This window comes from Phaethon aethereus (genome assembly GCF_964289735.1).
Source record: "Phaethon aethereus genome assembly, chromosome: 11".
Lineage (NCBI taxonomy): Eukaryota > Metazoa > Chordata > Aves > Phaethontiformes > Phaethontidae > Phaethon > Phaethon aethereus.
Window position 1 is genome coordinate 6,420,149 of NC_138587.1, and position 15,845 is coordinate 6,435,993.

At 45.8% G+C, this 15,845-nt stretch overlaps 1 protein-coding gene across 1 annotated transcript in view; it reads left to right on the forward strand.

The window, feature by feature from the left end:
• FRMD4B (FERM domain containing 4B) overlaps positions 1-15,845 on the forward strand; it is a gene marked incomplete at its 5' end in the record, with an annotated part of 83,202 nt that overhangs the window by 64,319 nt on the left and 3,038 nt on the right. Inside the window, 9 exons of the mRNA XM_082004725.1 lie at positions 3,985-4,061; positions 5,159-5,297; positions 5,813-5,954; positions 6,729-6,862; positions 6,952-7,071; positions 8,340-8,568; positions 11,831-11,887; positions 13,235-13,382; positions 14,582-14,707. Of these exons, the coding sequence (XP_081860851.1) occupies positions 3,985-4,061; positions 5,159-5,297; positions 5,813-5,954; positions 6,729-6,862; positions 6,952-7,071; positions 8,340-8,568; positions 11,831-11,887; positions 13,235-13,382; positions 14,582-14,707 (1,172 nt within the window). The remainder of the gene's footprint in view (positions 1-3,984; positions 4,062-5,158; positions 5,298-5,812; positions 5,955-6,728; positions 6,863-6,951; positions 7,072-8,339; positions 8,569-11,830; positions 11,888-13,234; positions 13,383-14,581; positions 14,708-15,845) is intronic.

A 15,845-nucleotide genomic window follows, 5' to 3' on the forward strand; every position in this document is an offset into this window, starting at 1 on the left:
AACTAGATGCAAAATCAGCCAGGTTAAAAAAAGAGCTGCTGCTTTTATTAAGGTGTCTCACTGCTTGAGGACTGTGTCTGCTTTGTGCCTCTTTAGACTGCAATTATAGCCCATTTTGTAGGCAAAAGAGGGTTAGGAGAGTGATATTTTTGTTCTGTGTTTCTGCAGTATCTTGAAGAGAATCGCAGTAGAAATGCAAGGAGCTTAAATTCCTGGGCTTGCAAAAGCAGCAGCTGGGTGGTGGGAGCCTGGCTGGTGCACAGAGGTGCCTGGTGAATGAGGTGGGATTGGGAGCTTCACCTTCTGCCTTCTCCAAAAAGACCCAGAAAACAAACCTTGACCAGGCCAAATTCTGCTTGTAGAGTCGGACAGGCAGCCCCTGCTAGCCTCAACCGGAGCTTACAGGACCCTTTAAGGATCTGGCAATCTAAATGGATGGGAAGGCTATTAAGAAAGCATTCATTAGCTTAGGTGGACCTAATCACCTGGTTAAAGGGAACATACGTTGCAAAACTTCCACAAAAACATTTTAATTATTCCTAATTGTTCTTCCAGCCCGCAAAAACCAGTTTCAGATTTCCAGATTTTTTTTTTTTGACAACTCTTTTGTCTTTTACTGTGCATGTAGTTTAGGTAAGACTGAAATTAGGAGTGATTTTGAAACATGTCTATACAGTGTTAGGGAGTATTGGAAGGGAGCAGGAAAACTCCAGTGCAGTGACAGTTTGCCGAGTATTGCCTTTTGACCACAATTTAGAAAAAAATTATTTGAAGCATATTATAGAATTTCATTTGGTTTACTCTGGTTTATTCTTTAGCACTTTTTTTTTGCCCTTGCTTGTGTTGAGGCCTTTTTTTCCTCTTGTCTTCATGAATCCAGACATGTTAGGCAGAAACTTATTAATACATTCATTCATGATTATTTTTAAGTGCACCTATATAAATATTATTAGTCCACAACTTATGCCAGAGCTACTCATATAATCATTGGCCTTTTTTTTTTTTTTTTAAGACCTGATTGCAGGAGGTTGTCAGAGGAGTTGATTGCTAAGAGCTTACATTGTTCTTAAGTGAGATGGCTTAAGGACAGGGCGCTTTTCAGTCTGTAAGCAAAAACGTGTCCTGTGTGCAGAATTTCAAACTCCGCTTCCCCATCTCTTCTGCAGTGGAGCAGCAGAGGGGGTAGCTGGAGTTGTCCCAGTCCTGCGTGTCTTTGGGCAAGGAGGCAAATGTCTTTGTGCTGAACGTACCCGGCTGCAAATGCTTCGGGCCCCCGTCAGCTACTTTTTGGGCTGGGATGGATCTTGCAGGGTGGGGAGGAAATGGGGCAAAGCTCTACCCACATCCTGAGGCAATTCCATGCAGGTTTCCTTACAAATGCAAAGGCTTTTTTTTTTTTTCTTCCCTGTTCTTGGCACTACAGATGATCAGGGATGCATCTCACCTGGGGCTGGCGTGGGATTTGTACCGGCAGCTCCTCTCTCATGGAAGGGTCCACCCAGACCCTCGGAGTGCTGGCGTGCCCCTCTGCCTGGGCAGGAGGCTGCTCGGCGTGGTGGGGCATTTTGTGCCCCTGCCAGATGCGACCCTCTTCGTCCCCGCTGTCCCGGGACAGGTGACCCCATCTCCCTCAGCCCTTGGGAATGCCGAGCGCATCCCGAGGGATAAAACCCAGAGGAAGTGATAAAGGGGACGGGGAGTCATCACCCGCAACCGATAAGGAGGCAGCAAGGCAGTCTTTTTCCAGAGGTCATGTTTGAAGCACGCCCATCGTTTTTACAAGCGTGGGAGCGGGGTGGCGGGGAACGTGGCGCGATGCTTCTGGTCGAACCTGTTGCCTGTCGGGCGTGAGTCAAGGCCGGCAGGGCCGGGATGGCCGCCGCGGGGGCCCGGGCTGCCTGCTGCAGCCCCCCTGCCTGAGGTGTGCTCCCGCCTCGGCCCCCCGCCAGGCCTCGGGGTGCGCCGAAGGGGTGCAGCCCCTCAGTCGAAACCTCCTCCTGTTCTCTCCTCGGTTCAGTTTTCGCTTTATCTGAGGGAAAGGGTGGGTCGGGGAGGCGTCGCCGCCGGGAGAGGCGGTGATGTCAGGCGTGTGTCAGCAGTGGGAGGCGAAGCTGGCGAAAGCGGGGCGGCGGGGAGGGATGGCACGGCGGCCGCCTCCTGCTCTGCTCTTCTCATGTCGCCCTTGACGCTTTCTGGAGTAGCTGGGGAGAAGGGGCCGGCGCTGCGGGGAGGTGAGCGCGGGGATGGGGCCTGCGCGGTGGGCTGTGCGGGGAAGGGAGGCGGCCGAGCTGCCGGCGTCGTGCTGCCGGCGTCGTGCTGGGGATGCCTGCGAGCTGGAGCACCCGTGAGTGCTATTGCTCAACGTCCTGGCATACTGCACAAGCTGTTTTCTCTTTAATTTTTTTTGAAATGTATTTATTTAGAAGTTCAATGCCAAGTTATAAAGAGGGCACTTCTGAAAGTAGTGTGATGGGACAGGGTGCCTTTAATACAAATGTGAACTTCAGCAGCAGAGTAAAACTTCCACAATCTTTCAGAAAATGACCTATTAGTTTAAGTAAATGACATTTCCCCTTGCTGCATTTTTCATATAGCAGGATCTAATAATAAATTGTAGTACTAGAAAGGAAAGCTTTAACTAGACAGAGGGAAAGGTCACTGAAAGGGACAGAGGTTTCCCCACAAGCACATGCACTGGCTTATGTTTCACTTACGATCTGCGTTAAGAATGTTTCAAATGAAGCATGGCGTAATACGTAATTTTTTACAAAACTCGATGTTCCTCCGTAGTCGGAGCGCGGCGCGTTGGGTTTTGGCGGAGGTCAGCGGGAGTGTCGCCTGTGCTGGGGACTTCTGGCGTGGTGGCTGCAGCCCTGAGGACTTCTGAGAAGCTGCTGTGGGGAAGGGGGGGTCACTGTAATGGCCTGGGTGCCTCGGCTGGATCACTGGTGTTACACGCTGATCTCTCCCCCTTGACGCTGGTCCTGCTTCCCAGCCTGGGTGGAAGTACTTCAAGTAGCTCCCTGTGGGCTCTAGCTCTGGGAAACAGCCGACTGTAAAGTACAGCATGTGCTTCTGCACCCCATCACCTTCAGGTGATGTCCTTGGGGACACCCATATGGGTCTCCGCGTGCACCCATGTGCCCTGGCACTGCTGGAGAGGGAGCTGGAGGGTGGGGTGCTGCAGAAACCTGCGCCGAGGGGCTGGGGAACGGCTCACCCAAAGCTGGGCCAAGAAGATGCAACCGCTGATGGATGCAACCCCTGATGGATCATCCCCAGAGGGTGGGTGGCTAATGCTGGTGCGAAGGGAGAGCGGATTCATATGAAATTCTGATCCCATGGGTGCAGCTGCCAAGCCCTGGTTGACTTTGATCTCTTTTCCCAGCTGGCACTTAGCAGGAAATCTGTGGTTTCCTTACAGAATTATCTGTTCTGGGGTGGCTTCCTCCCATAGCTGCTCTTTCTCTGTACGTGTTGTACCCCTGCTCCAAACCATCATGCTGAATGTCTCACCCAGTGTATTCAGAAGAGAAAGGTCTTGGCTTTTCCCCAAGCTGCTGCCATTCCCTGGGGATGTTCTGACTGAGGGAGGAGACAATAGGTGTCTCTGCAATTACTTTGTATGGAGATTTTTGTATTTAATCAGAGAGGAAAGTACTTTAGCTGCCCTCCCAAGATCTCTGTGAACTTCTAGCGGTGAAATTAAATGTGCTGTTGATGGAAACAGATGTTGTCACAGGCAAAATCTTCCATCTGCAATGCATTGTCCGTAGGAATGTGAAATTACTTGAGGGGCATCCTATATATTTATAATTACATGCTTATTTTAATTGATGTTATGAATGTTGTTGTTGCTGAGTCCATGCCATAGCTGAAGATACACAGAAATTGTAGTTTGCTGAAATTGTATAACCTTGGGTAGGAGAAGATTGGTGAATCTTGTAGTGACAGTGTTCTGCTTCTCTCTCCCAACTCCCCTAGCTATTTCAATGGAAACAGCTGGAAAATCTCTATTTCCGTGAAAAGAAATTTGCTGTGGAAGTACATGATCCCCGCAGGTAAGGCTGGAAGAGGCAGTTGTAGCAGCAGGAGGAACCTTGACTGTGGATTTGTCATCTCGTGTTAGCTGATGGAGATGGGAGGTGCCTCCGAGTTCAGCACAGACCCAAGTTTACTCTGGGCTTTGCAATACTGAGCCTAATCCTGCATTAGGGCTGGATCTGGTCTGCAGGTGATGGACAAGTAGTGCTGTGATGTTGCAGAGGGAAGGTCACAGCCGTAGTGAACAACCTGGAGCAACTTGCTGATGTGTTACAGCTCTGGCTGTCCTTCTCTCAGATTGCCTATGGTGTCCACCAAGGGAGTTCGTGGAGCAGAGGGAGGACTATTTGTCATGGCCAAATTTGCTCCCTTTACAAAACACTTCCCCAAGAGGCCACTGTAATGTGCCTGTGTAGCAGGAGACCTGGGAACACAGCCAGCAGGACCTGGACATGACTTTCTTGCTCACCTTCTGCCCTCCCCTGCCTTGGCAGCGATGCTTCCTTCTCTGAGCTTGAGCCTTCAGGGGCTCAAAGGAGCACTGCCAGTTGGGATGGGAGCTCACCTGCAGGCTGCTTTGCTGTGCCTTGCCCTCAAGAAACCTCCCAAGAAGAAAGAGCCTTTGCCCAGGGTGAATTTCTGACTCTGCCTTCCTTTCTGCTTCTCCTGCTGCCATCCTTTCTACCTCTGGCACAGGAGCGCTGTGCCTCTCACCTGGGCCAGGCAGAGCAGTGAGATGCTCTGCTGATCCCCTCAGTTCCCCCGTCCTGCCTGAGCGTGCCTTTCAGGATCCTGTGGCAGTCTGCTCACCCTTCCTAGGCTTATGGCATATCCAACCGTTGGTCTGAGCAGCATAATTGCATTGCTGAACTAAGGCACCACAGTTGCTGCCGCTCCATATTGTAAAGCTTAACCAGGAGGGGCTGTAACTTTAACTTTGTAAGATGAAGGGAAGGAGGGAGGAAAGGTAGCAGCACTGGGTGGTGGGAGAAGGAAAACTGAGTTTTCACCTCTCTAAAATAAAGGCTGAGCCTTGCCTGGTTGAGAGGCAGGCATTTGGGACTTTAAACCTCAAAGACCTGTCTTGAAATTGCATTTCTTTTCACCTCCTCAGAATTTCAGTGTCAAGAAGGACTTTTGGTCAAAGTGGACTGGTAGTGCAAACCTGGTATGCAAACACTTCCCTGATCAAATCCATCTGGGTGATGGCAATCAGTCAACACCAGTTTTACTTGGACAGAAAACAAAGCAAAGTAAGTTTTAAGGCATTTTACTGTGGGCATAAGTTTCAACACCTATCCTGTATATCCTTCGGTATATATTTTTCCACAGATGAACTACTCTCCAGAGAAAAACTACAAATTGTTTTTGTCAGCTTTTTGAGCAGTCTATTAGTGACATTATTGTTATTCGATCCATTTTAGCCTGCCTGCAATTAAGGGCTATGGAAGTGTAATCACAGAAGAGGGAATTCCCACTTCTCAGTGTTTAATCGGCTTTTTCTTTTGTCTCTTTCTGGTCTTCGTTTTGAACACAGTGTAAACAGCAAAGAGGCTTTAACTTGGGAGATGGTTCAGGCTCTGGAGACAGAAGGGGAGGGGAACGCCAGCGCAGCCCAGTGCACTACGAGCTCCTGCATGGTGCTGTTGCTTTAGCCCTTAATTTTGTGGGAGTTGAGGTGTGAAATGTCATCTTCTGTGACCTCGTGTTCTGAAATTAATTAGAGGTAACTTGATGAGGCTGGATTTTTTTTTTTTAACTCCTTCAGGCAAAAATTCCTTCAGCCAGAAGTTTGGATGATATCGCCATGGATCTGACAGAGATGGGGACACCAAAAGTTTCAAAGCTAGTGACTTTGGAGGCAAAGAACCAGCTTATTATGGCCAGCAATGGCAGTTTGATCTCATCAGGTAATAGTTCACGTAAATGCAAGAGAGTGAGGTACAGTGGGATTTGTGTACATTAAAAGGGAAAATGAGGCTAGCTGACCATAAATAGACATATGTGAATGCATGTATTAGTTATGTGTCTGAAACAGTAACATCAAAGGTATAATATCCTGTTCCCCTAACCCTAACTAAACAAGGAAGTAAAAATAGGCTAGATGGATAAGCACCATATACTGTTGGTCCATGAATAATTTGATATCAGTCTCATCAAAGTCCGAGGGAAATTTGATCCAGGCTAACTTTAAGCACCTCTACTAAGAATTGAATTTCCTTGTGCTCCTTCAAAAATGAGCAGAGAAGATAAATTCTTCCAAATAAAGCTTAGTTCTGGAGTGGAGTTTAGATCTTTCCTTTGACTTTGGGGGAGGGGAAAAGAGAGGAGGCAAAAGCTTGGCTGCCACACGTAGGTGCCTTGAGGTGAAGCCCAAGTGAGGAGCCTTAGTCTTGAATGCAGAGTCAAAGCTAAAATATCAAGTAGATATCCCTAAAGCATTGATTTATATTCTGGGTGGTGGGTTTTTGGGATGTATACTTGGGACTTAATCATGCAAGTATATACATTGCGGGTTTGAAAAAGTGTGGATTTGCTAAAAGCCTTCTTGCTGGATGACACGAGAGCTGGATGTTGCACTCCAAATAATGTGCCATTTTGCCAGGCTGGACTGCTTTGGGGACCTGACCAGAAAAAAATGGCTTTTACTTCAAATCCTTTGATACAGAGAGTGTATTTTTCAGGGTCTCAGGATTCAGAGGTCAGTGAAGAACAAAAGAAGGAGAAAATCATGGAACTAAAGAAGAAAGAGAAAGTCCTTCAAGAAAAACTGCTTCAGAAAGTTGAGGAGCTGAAGAAAATCTGCCTGCGAGAGGCGGTGAGAACTGCACCTTACACTGGGGTCAGGGTGGGTGAGAGCCCTTCTTTCCCTCCAGACCTTCACGTGGAGCCCGTTCTGTTCCCCAGGAGCTGACAGGCAAGATGCCCAAGGAGTATCCTCTGAGCGCTGGAGAGGAACCTCCCCAGGTCAGAAGACGTGTTGGCACAGCGTTCAAGCTGGATGACAATCTGCTTCCGAGTGAAGAGGTGAGTGCTGCAGTTTGTTTTCCCAGCAGAGGTGGGGTGGCCAGACCAGTGGCCAAAGCCACTTGTAAATAATCCAGCTCTTCCCTGATAGTTTAAGAGGAGGCAGGAGCTGGGACAGTTGCTTGCATAGGCTGGGAAATTGAGACAGGTAGTGCCCTTATTTCAGCCATGCCGCCTTTGAAATGAGCAGGAAGTTGGCTGTTTCAAAAGGCATTAAAATTCCCTGACCTGAACCTGATTTGGCCACACTGCTTGAATTTTAATGGGCGTTTTACTGCTAGTTAGAGAAGAGCAGGTGCATAATGCATTTGGCAACCCATGCCTACGAGCTTTTCTCCAGCACTAATTTGTGTCACGTTGAGACTGTGTTTGAACCCAGAACGTGGCAGGGGCGTGAGCTGTCCCCCTTGCAAAATCATCTGTCCGTGAAGCATAGTTGTGTGACAGGTGACAGAAGGAGGAGATTTATCTCTGCTCAATGCAAGTTCCACCTAAGTAAAAGCTCTCTATATTGCTTAAGAAGCTAGTATGAACTTTGCTGGCAGAGACAGACTCAGGAGATACAGTAGTCCAGCTATTCGCAGTTTCTGCACACATACCATTCCCCCTCATTCCTTGTGAGATTTGTTAACAAGCTGTATCATCCAAGTAGTAAGTAGCTGCTGGGCACTTGGCATCCGTCTTTCACCAAAAACTCGCTGCCCTGGCTCACAGGACTGGCGTAATCCATGTCTGCAGCAAAGTGATTTTACGTAGACTGCTTAAAAGCTATTGAAAAAAAATCCTGCTGACCAGATTTAATAACGTGTTGTTTAGCACTTCTGCAGTGCTTGTTATCTGAGCTTCTCAAAGTTGTTTACAAACAATTAATTAAAGCATCCAGCTCCCTGTTATGCTGGTATGGTGATATCAATTTCCATTTTTATTTTCTAACAAGTAGAGAGAGATTTTGAACAGACATCTTCAGACTTGGACTCAGAGCAGGAGGTTTAGCAGTTTAAACCTGAATTCAGGTGTCTATCTTACGTCACCTAGGCTTAAGAACTTTGGACCTTTCTCAAGAAATCTCATAATCTTACACTAGTCATAGAAATAAGACCTAAGAGTTTAATATGCTGACATTGTCTTGTGTACAAACTTTAGGTATTTCTGTGCGTTGTGCTCAAGATTTCACTTCATTACTGCAAAAATAGATCTTCTATTCCATAACTTCCGTTGATAATTTCTGTCCAGAGTACAAGCAAATAACTCATCTCACAAATTTGCAGGATCCCGCTTTGCAGGACTTGGAGAGCAATTTTATCATACAGCAAAAGCTGGTGGAAGCTGCAAAGAAACTTGCCAGTGAGCCAGACCTCTGCAAAAACGTAAAGAAGAAAAGAAAGCAAGAGTATGCTGATGCTGTAAAAAAGCTGCAAGAGATAGAAAATTCCATAAATGAATATAGAATCAAGTGTGGCAAAAAACCAACCCAGAAATCAACTCTTACTCTACCAGGTAAGCAAGAGAATTCCCCATGTTCTGATGAAAAGGAGAGAAAAAAAAAGTCATTTGGCTCACTTACAAGTTTTGTTTACATCTTCTCTAGACGTTTTTTTAATCTCCTCCAAGGCAGTTAAATAAAAAAAAAGAGATGCAGTTGCTGCGTGTGATACACTAAGTGCACTGCTTATAGGCTGAGGGCAGAATAAGCTGCAATTTTAGGAACAAGTGCAGGCACATTCCAGCACCAGGTACAGGCTGAAGGTGCTATACATAGAAAGGCTGGCAGGAGCATCTCATCTGAAACTGGTGTGATGTCTGAATTCATCGTAGCTTGAGTGCTGTTGTATGTCTAAGCTACCTCATGCAAGATCTCTCTCCCTTCCCTTCCGTAATGCCACAGTTCTAGCAAAAATAGAGCATGTGAGTTTTTCTACAGGATCGAGAAAATAAGGATCAAAGATTTTGTTTCTTGATTAAAAACTACTGATTTCCAGGAAGATATAAGCAAAGTTCAAGAGTTTATGAATGCAAATAGTGGCAAACAGATTTTTGACTAAATGCATTTGCCGTTGATGAGCGCAGTGAAAGCAGATACCTGTGGCCCCTTGATTCTGAAAATGTGATTTTTGTAAGGGTGGTGAGATTCTTGCTGCTTCACAGGATAAAGCATGGAAACTTGCTAATATCCAAGCCAATTGAAGGAGCTTGGGAGTAGTAGAAGCTCATAGGTATTGCAGGCTCTTCTAGTTTCCACAGTGATTAACAGTTTTAGGACATGTTTTACTTCTCCTGTCTATGGAAAATATATATGGATAACTGTTAATGTTGGATTGATTTCTTTTATCCTCTTTGTCCCAGAGGAAATGCTGTTTTGTGAGGTTAGTGGTGGTTTTCCTGGGAATTGCAAGGTGGGAAAGAAAATGCAAAATTGTTCTCCTTTTTATATTGATGACCTCTTACTGACCCTTGAGATGACAGCTCTTGCCAACATGTATTTTCCCTGGAGGAGACCTTTCTCCTGTTCACTGCCAGGTTTCTGCTGGGGAAACCTTTGCCGTGTCCCATTCCCGTTGAGAGTTTGGTTTGGATTCTCACCCAGCGCAAACCACAGCAGTGCTGGGCTATCCATCATCACAAAGTGCTTATTCTGAAAGGTTGATGATTACTATTTAATGTGGCCCAGCTAGTTCCTGATTGACAGAGATGAGGAAAACATCTGTTTTTCCAGTCTCTTGCTCACCAATCTGGATACTAATTGTGGGAGGTCCTGTATTACATGGGACATGTGATGTGTAGTAACGACCAGGAAGCTACTGAAGGCCTGTGAGCAGCGAGAGCCCCATGGGGCAGCATCTGTGCATGCTCGCTGTGATTTGTTGCAGGCAGGTTTTTGTCCTGTTGGGCAAACAAGCAGCTTGGGAGTTGGTCCTTAATACATTTAGCCCATTGTTTTGCATCATTGGATACATGACTTCCTTGTTTGCTGTCTGGGAAGGTGGACACAGCCAGAAGGGACCAGATTCTGTGTCTCAGAGGGTCTCCCTGCAGGTAGGGACTGCAAGACAGCAAATCCTTAGCCGGCAATAAGTTAGCTGCATTCCCTTCCAGTTCCTGATTCGTGCACTGCAGCGTGTATTTGTTTACCTGAAGCAGAACCGTCATTGGCTTCAATAATTGATTTTATGTGTAACCTTTTCACCATTGCTGATGGTACTCTCGGGCTCAAGGTACAGGGTTTCTGAAGGCTGAGCAGTGATGAGTCACTTGCATCTGAATTTGGGGAATGACTTGTTGGAAACTGTGTGTTAAATAGTAACCCTGATTTATTGAATCAACCTATAGCAGTTTTCATCCCAGCCCCCAGGGGATGGGAGGTGAAGGACATACTGGACTGTCTTCTGCTCCCTGTGTTCCATTCTTCCTTTCCTTTGTTGCTTCTGTAGCCCAGAGTTTCTTCCTTCCACTTTTGCAGGGAATTACACAGCTTTAGGATTTAAATTCAGAGCTTCCCCCATATGTGAGCATTGCAGACCCCACCTGAATCCAGCAGTGTAGCTTTAGACTGTTGTTTATTTTTCCTAGGTAGGTTTTTTCCTCCTTGCGCTGGGCCCGGTTCCATATTTCACCACCATGCGGTCAAATTCATGTGAATAAACTCTCCTGAAGCTTTTTCCCAGTGTCAGGTTGCAAGCAGAGCTGCAAGCCATCCTCGGTGGTCTGACAAGTCCCCTCAGGGCAGGGGCCAGCCCTCGTGTTTTGCTGTTCCTGAAAAGCTGCTCTATTTACTGAATTCCTGTAACAAGACCTTTCCTCGCAGCAAAGCGTGACAGCAAGGGAGCAACGTATGTTGCATATGCTCATGGTGCATGATGGAGGAAGCAGGTGTCCCACACAAAGTGGCTGCTACCATCTTTTTTTGTTGCTTCCTCTCCCTGTTGCATGGAGGTTCATCTAGGCTTTTTACCCCACCAGCACTGTGTCTTGCCAGAAACAGCCTAGGAACAGATTATTCTGTTAATTTTCTCTTGTGCTGCTTTTTATCACCAGCCTAATTTCTCTGCTGCTGCTGGTTTGTTCTAAACTTTAGCAAGGACAGGCTGTTTCTGCATGAGTGGTAGTGTGTAATATCAAGGTGAGAGGACAGGCAGGTGCAGTAAAGCACTTGGAATAAATAATAAAATGTAAAAGAAACAGAAAAAATTTGCAATGTCTGTACAACACTTACTGCTCTCTGTGTTGTTGGAATTTGCAATAACTTGATTCAAATCAGTGGAATTATTCTGGATTTATATTAATTTAATTGAAACAGAATTTGTGTGCTGGTAGAACATTCAAAAGTGAATGCTAAATTTCAAAAAGCATTTTGTACCTACCTGGTGGGATTTCAGGTATACCTAGAGGAGATGAAATGCTAGCAGCCAGGATCTACATGTCTGTGTAGGCTCCTGACTCCTATCGAGGCACCAAAATACCCTGTGAGATCTGTTGGAAGTTGGCTGGAAAACACCTTTGTAAATCTTGGCCTGATTCCTGCTGCATTTGAAAAAAATCTCCTTTGATAATTACATAGGTAGCTTGCTGAACTGCAGTGAACACAAGTAGGTCACAATAGACTCCAAAGTAGGACTGTCTTCAGGCTGTTGAAGGCTGAAGCATACAGATTGGAACATTACAAGTAGCAGCTGGCTCTGAAGCTGTAGAAAATAAACTGTATGTGATATTTGGAAATTTATGTTGGGTCTCCTGTCCTTAAAGTGTTTGTTTTCATTCACAGATGATATAATTCCGTCTGAGAGCAGCTCTTTGTCTGACACAACAACTTATGATGATGGTATGTTGCTTATCCTTTTCTTCCTATGGAGTGTGCCCATTCAGAGACATTCCTTTGACTTAATGTCCTTTAACCTACTACTTTGGTGTCTTTTAATGACAAATTACTTTATAGCTGAGATAAAAAAGAGCTTCATCAGGAATGTCTAATCAGGGTTAGTTATTGAAAGTGTCTGCTTTGTGAGCTGATCTGAATTGTCTTTAGAGAAGGTGATTGGGTTTTAACATGACCAACTTGTGAGCTGAAGGTTTTGAATTACCAAAAAAAACCACCAAACTTCATTCCTAGGACCTGTCCGGAGGCGGATGAGCAGCTGGAGGAGTTACGAGCTGGGAGAATTTGCCCAGCCCTTCTGTCCTCACAGCTACTATAAAACTTACAAAAAAAGTAGAATATGCACTGGTATTGACAATCTATTTATGTTTATCTGTTACCTAGTGAGCTTGTATCTTGCATGGGTATGGTGTTTGCTCAGCTTACTCATTTCACACACACACCCACAGACACACACATTCACGCCCTGTTCCACAAGGTGGAAGGGAAGCTTGCCTCTCCCTTAAACTGGATAATCATCATTTGGGGACAAACATTATCTAAATTATTACTCACTTTTCAGTTAGGCCTTGATTCTGATCTCACGTTGTCCCAGTTTTAGACTTGTACAACCCATCTGGTGCTTTAAAATGGAGTTGCACCTGATTCCTGCTTGTACGAGAAGAAGTAGAGCCAAGGCTCTGGCTTGTGAATGTGTTCTGTGATGCTTGTGCTGCATTTATATGTATTAGTTGGAGTTTCCTGTTGGCTCTGATGGGACTGAGTTGTGCCCTAAGCAAAGTGAGAAGAAGGATCAAACCAGCGTCTCCCCAGTTGCCTTCAGCCAAATTTGTCTGTCGGTTGTCTTTGCTCATTCAGTTGCTTTTGAAGTCAGTCTCTTTTAGGTTGTATTTCAAAACTAATTCTTAAAATGTCATTTTCAAGTAAACAGCTGGAAGGTGAGGGGAGAGGAACTGGCTTTTGCAGAGGCTGAGCTTGGCTGCTCAGCTTTGGGAAGGATCATGCTGCAAACAGGTGTTTTCCCAAGGAAGTTCCATTTTGTGATCTGGCACAGCCCCAAACCATGTGTAATCTCCATAGGAGTCGGCACTGCTGAGAATCTGTACAAGCCTCCGTGATGTCCTGTCTGTGCGGAGGAGAGCTCAGTGTCTCAGGCAGGAGAGCCTTTCTAGATTCACAGCTTCTGTCCTTGTCTCTGTAGTGCAAAGTGTTTCTGCTTAGGGGCTGTAGATTTGCATATAGGGTAAAAATATGAAGGATTTTGCTAAGAAAATACATACTCCTTTCCAACAGTCGGTGAATCGCTTCCTGTGCCAGCACAGAGACCCAGCTCCGCGCAGCTTTCTCCGAGGCTTCCTCCACCAAAGTCCCTTGGGGTGGAGAGAATTCATCTCAGAAAGTCATCCATAAATGAGCAGCTCTTGGAAACCAGACACTCCAGGTAGGGCACGTCTCACTGCTGCCGTGCTCTCTGCCTTGCTGCCATGAGCTCCATCTTGCCCCTGCCAAGACTTCTGTTCCTATGGGGACTCCAGTGGAGCCTGCTGCTTCCATACTCTTCTGCGATTACAGGATTTGATGATGGGAGCTAAGTTTCCTCTTTAGTAACAGAAGTGTGGATAAGTAGTTGTCACAGTCTTTGAAATTGTAGAGTAACGTAGTCTCTGTGAAGATGTTCAAGACGGGTGAGAAATTTAATAGCAAGGGCTGTATTTAAGGAATTGCTTGTGCCCACCAGTTACTGTCACTCTGTGTACGTTTCTGTGGTTTGTTTTCAGTATTAACTAAACTTAACAGTTTTCCTGATGACTGTGCTTAATGGCTTCAGGTAATACCAAACCATATCCTTCCCTCCTGATGGTATTGGTATTTCAACAGGTACACTGCTAAACCATACAGAATTCACCTAAGTCCTGATGGGCAATTCTCCATGTCAGAGCAGAGTTACTGGGGTTCAACCAGCTACCATCGTTAGTGCCAGCTGCAGTGACTGGCTGAGGTTCCTGTGTGTATCCAAGGGATCTGGCACTTTCTGAACTAGAACAACAGTTCCATGGAGTGCATTGATAGCAGTAGCTCTGCTGATGGTTGTGTGATCATGTTATGTGGGTTTGATCTGGTGCTAGTTGTTCTCAAGATTCCCACTGATCTTGATATTTCTCGGACTGTCTTGCATGAGCAGGTTGTTGAAGTCATGCTTAAAAACATTTTAAAGTTTTGAGCAATGTCATGTCTTTGCGTTTTTCTCGTCTGTCCCTCAAGATAAGCAGAACACTCCACATGAAGTTTAAAAGTTGAATTACAGCCATATGTAACCATTTAACTGTGATGTGCTTCATTTTGAAACCAGATTCCTTTGCTTCCCTGTTACCTGCTCTGTCTCTTCTGCTTCATATTTCTGTTCTTTGGCAGCAGCTTTTCCTACCGGTCATCCTGCGAGGACCTTCCTTGAACGACAAGAGGAGGTTGAATTTCAATTCCCGTTTAACAATTCTGTTCTTTATATGGGGAAGCACATCCAGTTATGCCCTTAACTGTTTTTCTGACCTTCATTTTGTTCCTTCAAGACTTAGGGTGCGCGTATTCTGTGTGCTGTGACTTGGGTGGCGTTTAACCTAACTGGGGTTGTCTCCATGACAGGGACCCGCTTTCGACTCACAGCAGTCCTTACCGAACCCTGGACCGGCCGCCCCAGCCCCATGGTGGGAGAAGCATGCCTACAACCCCTGTGCTCACACGCAACGCCTACAGTAGCAGCCACTTACAGTAAGGGGGGGTTGTTTTTAAGTGCCGTGTCCATCTTGGGCAGCAGAAGAATAAAAGCCAATGGTGTTAAGAGGGCAAAGGGTCCTTTGCTGTGCAGCTTTCCGTACAGCAGGGTCAGGCTCTCAAAATGTCTTTCCTGGATATTGGAGGCACAAGGTTAATAGCAGCTACCATCTCCTGGCACAGTTCTGCACCAGCTTTGTGACATGCGAGTGAGAGCATTTATGTGAGCACAAACCCTGTCTGGGCAAATAGCAGCATACACAGATGGGTGTCTGCAAAATTAGGAGTGAGATGGAAGCTGGCACACAAGTAATGCCCATCTGATCATGAAAGACTATAGGAGAAGGGTCATTTTCACCTATGGGGAATTTTAACAAGTAATGCTTGTTCGGAAGGTTTCTGTAAAATACTTGTAAGATAGCCAGAATTTGTTTTACATTTCCTTTGTAGCCTCCTTTTCTAACAAAGTGAGGCTTATGAAAATGTATTGTCCACCAGGTAGTGGTCCCCCCACAAAAACTTGTTCACAAGCTGACAGATGTCTGCTGTGGATTATGTTCCTACAAGCCTCCTGAAAAAGTAAGTGTCCAGTTGGAGGAGAGAGATCCCAATTAGTGCCCTTACCATGGGAAGACAGCTGCAACGTGGGCTCACCTGTGTTATTAGACAGCTGAGAATCCATGCTGGGGAAGGAGGGATGCAGTAAATCTTACAATGTTATCAAGAGCTTGTGGTTTATTTGGCTGGGGTAATGCAGCCTTGAGAGACAGAGCTACAGGAAACCCATCTTCCTATGTTCTGCTCCTAGCTGTTAGCTGTTTAGACTTGACCTACTTAAAAACTGAGAGCGCCCTCCTGTAAATCGTTACAAAGTGGGAGTTTGTGCACTTTGGGTGCAGGTATCTTTGTCACAGGTTAGCCTTGCTCACTGTGATAGATTTTTATGAGATATCTTTTACTGTTGCAGCAAATGTAAAATTCAGCCAAGCTGATTTTCTTGCCGTGCAGATACAAACCCAGTCTTTTCTTTCCACGTAGGGTTTGTGCTTTCCTTGGGGAGGCAGCATGCCTGACTTGCCCATGCGTGCTCTCTCCAACTCTCTTGTGTATGTTTGTGTGTGACTGCCTTTAACCA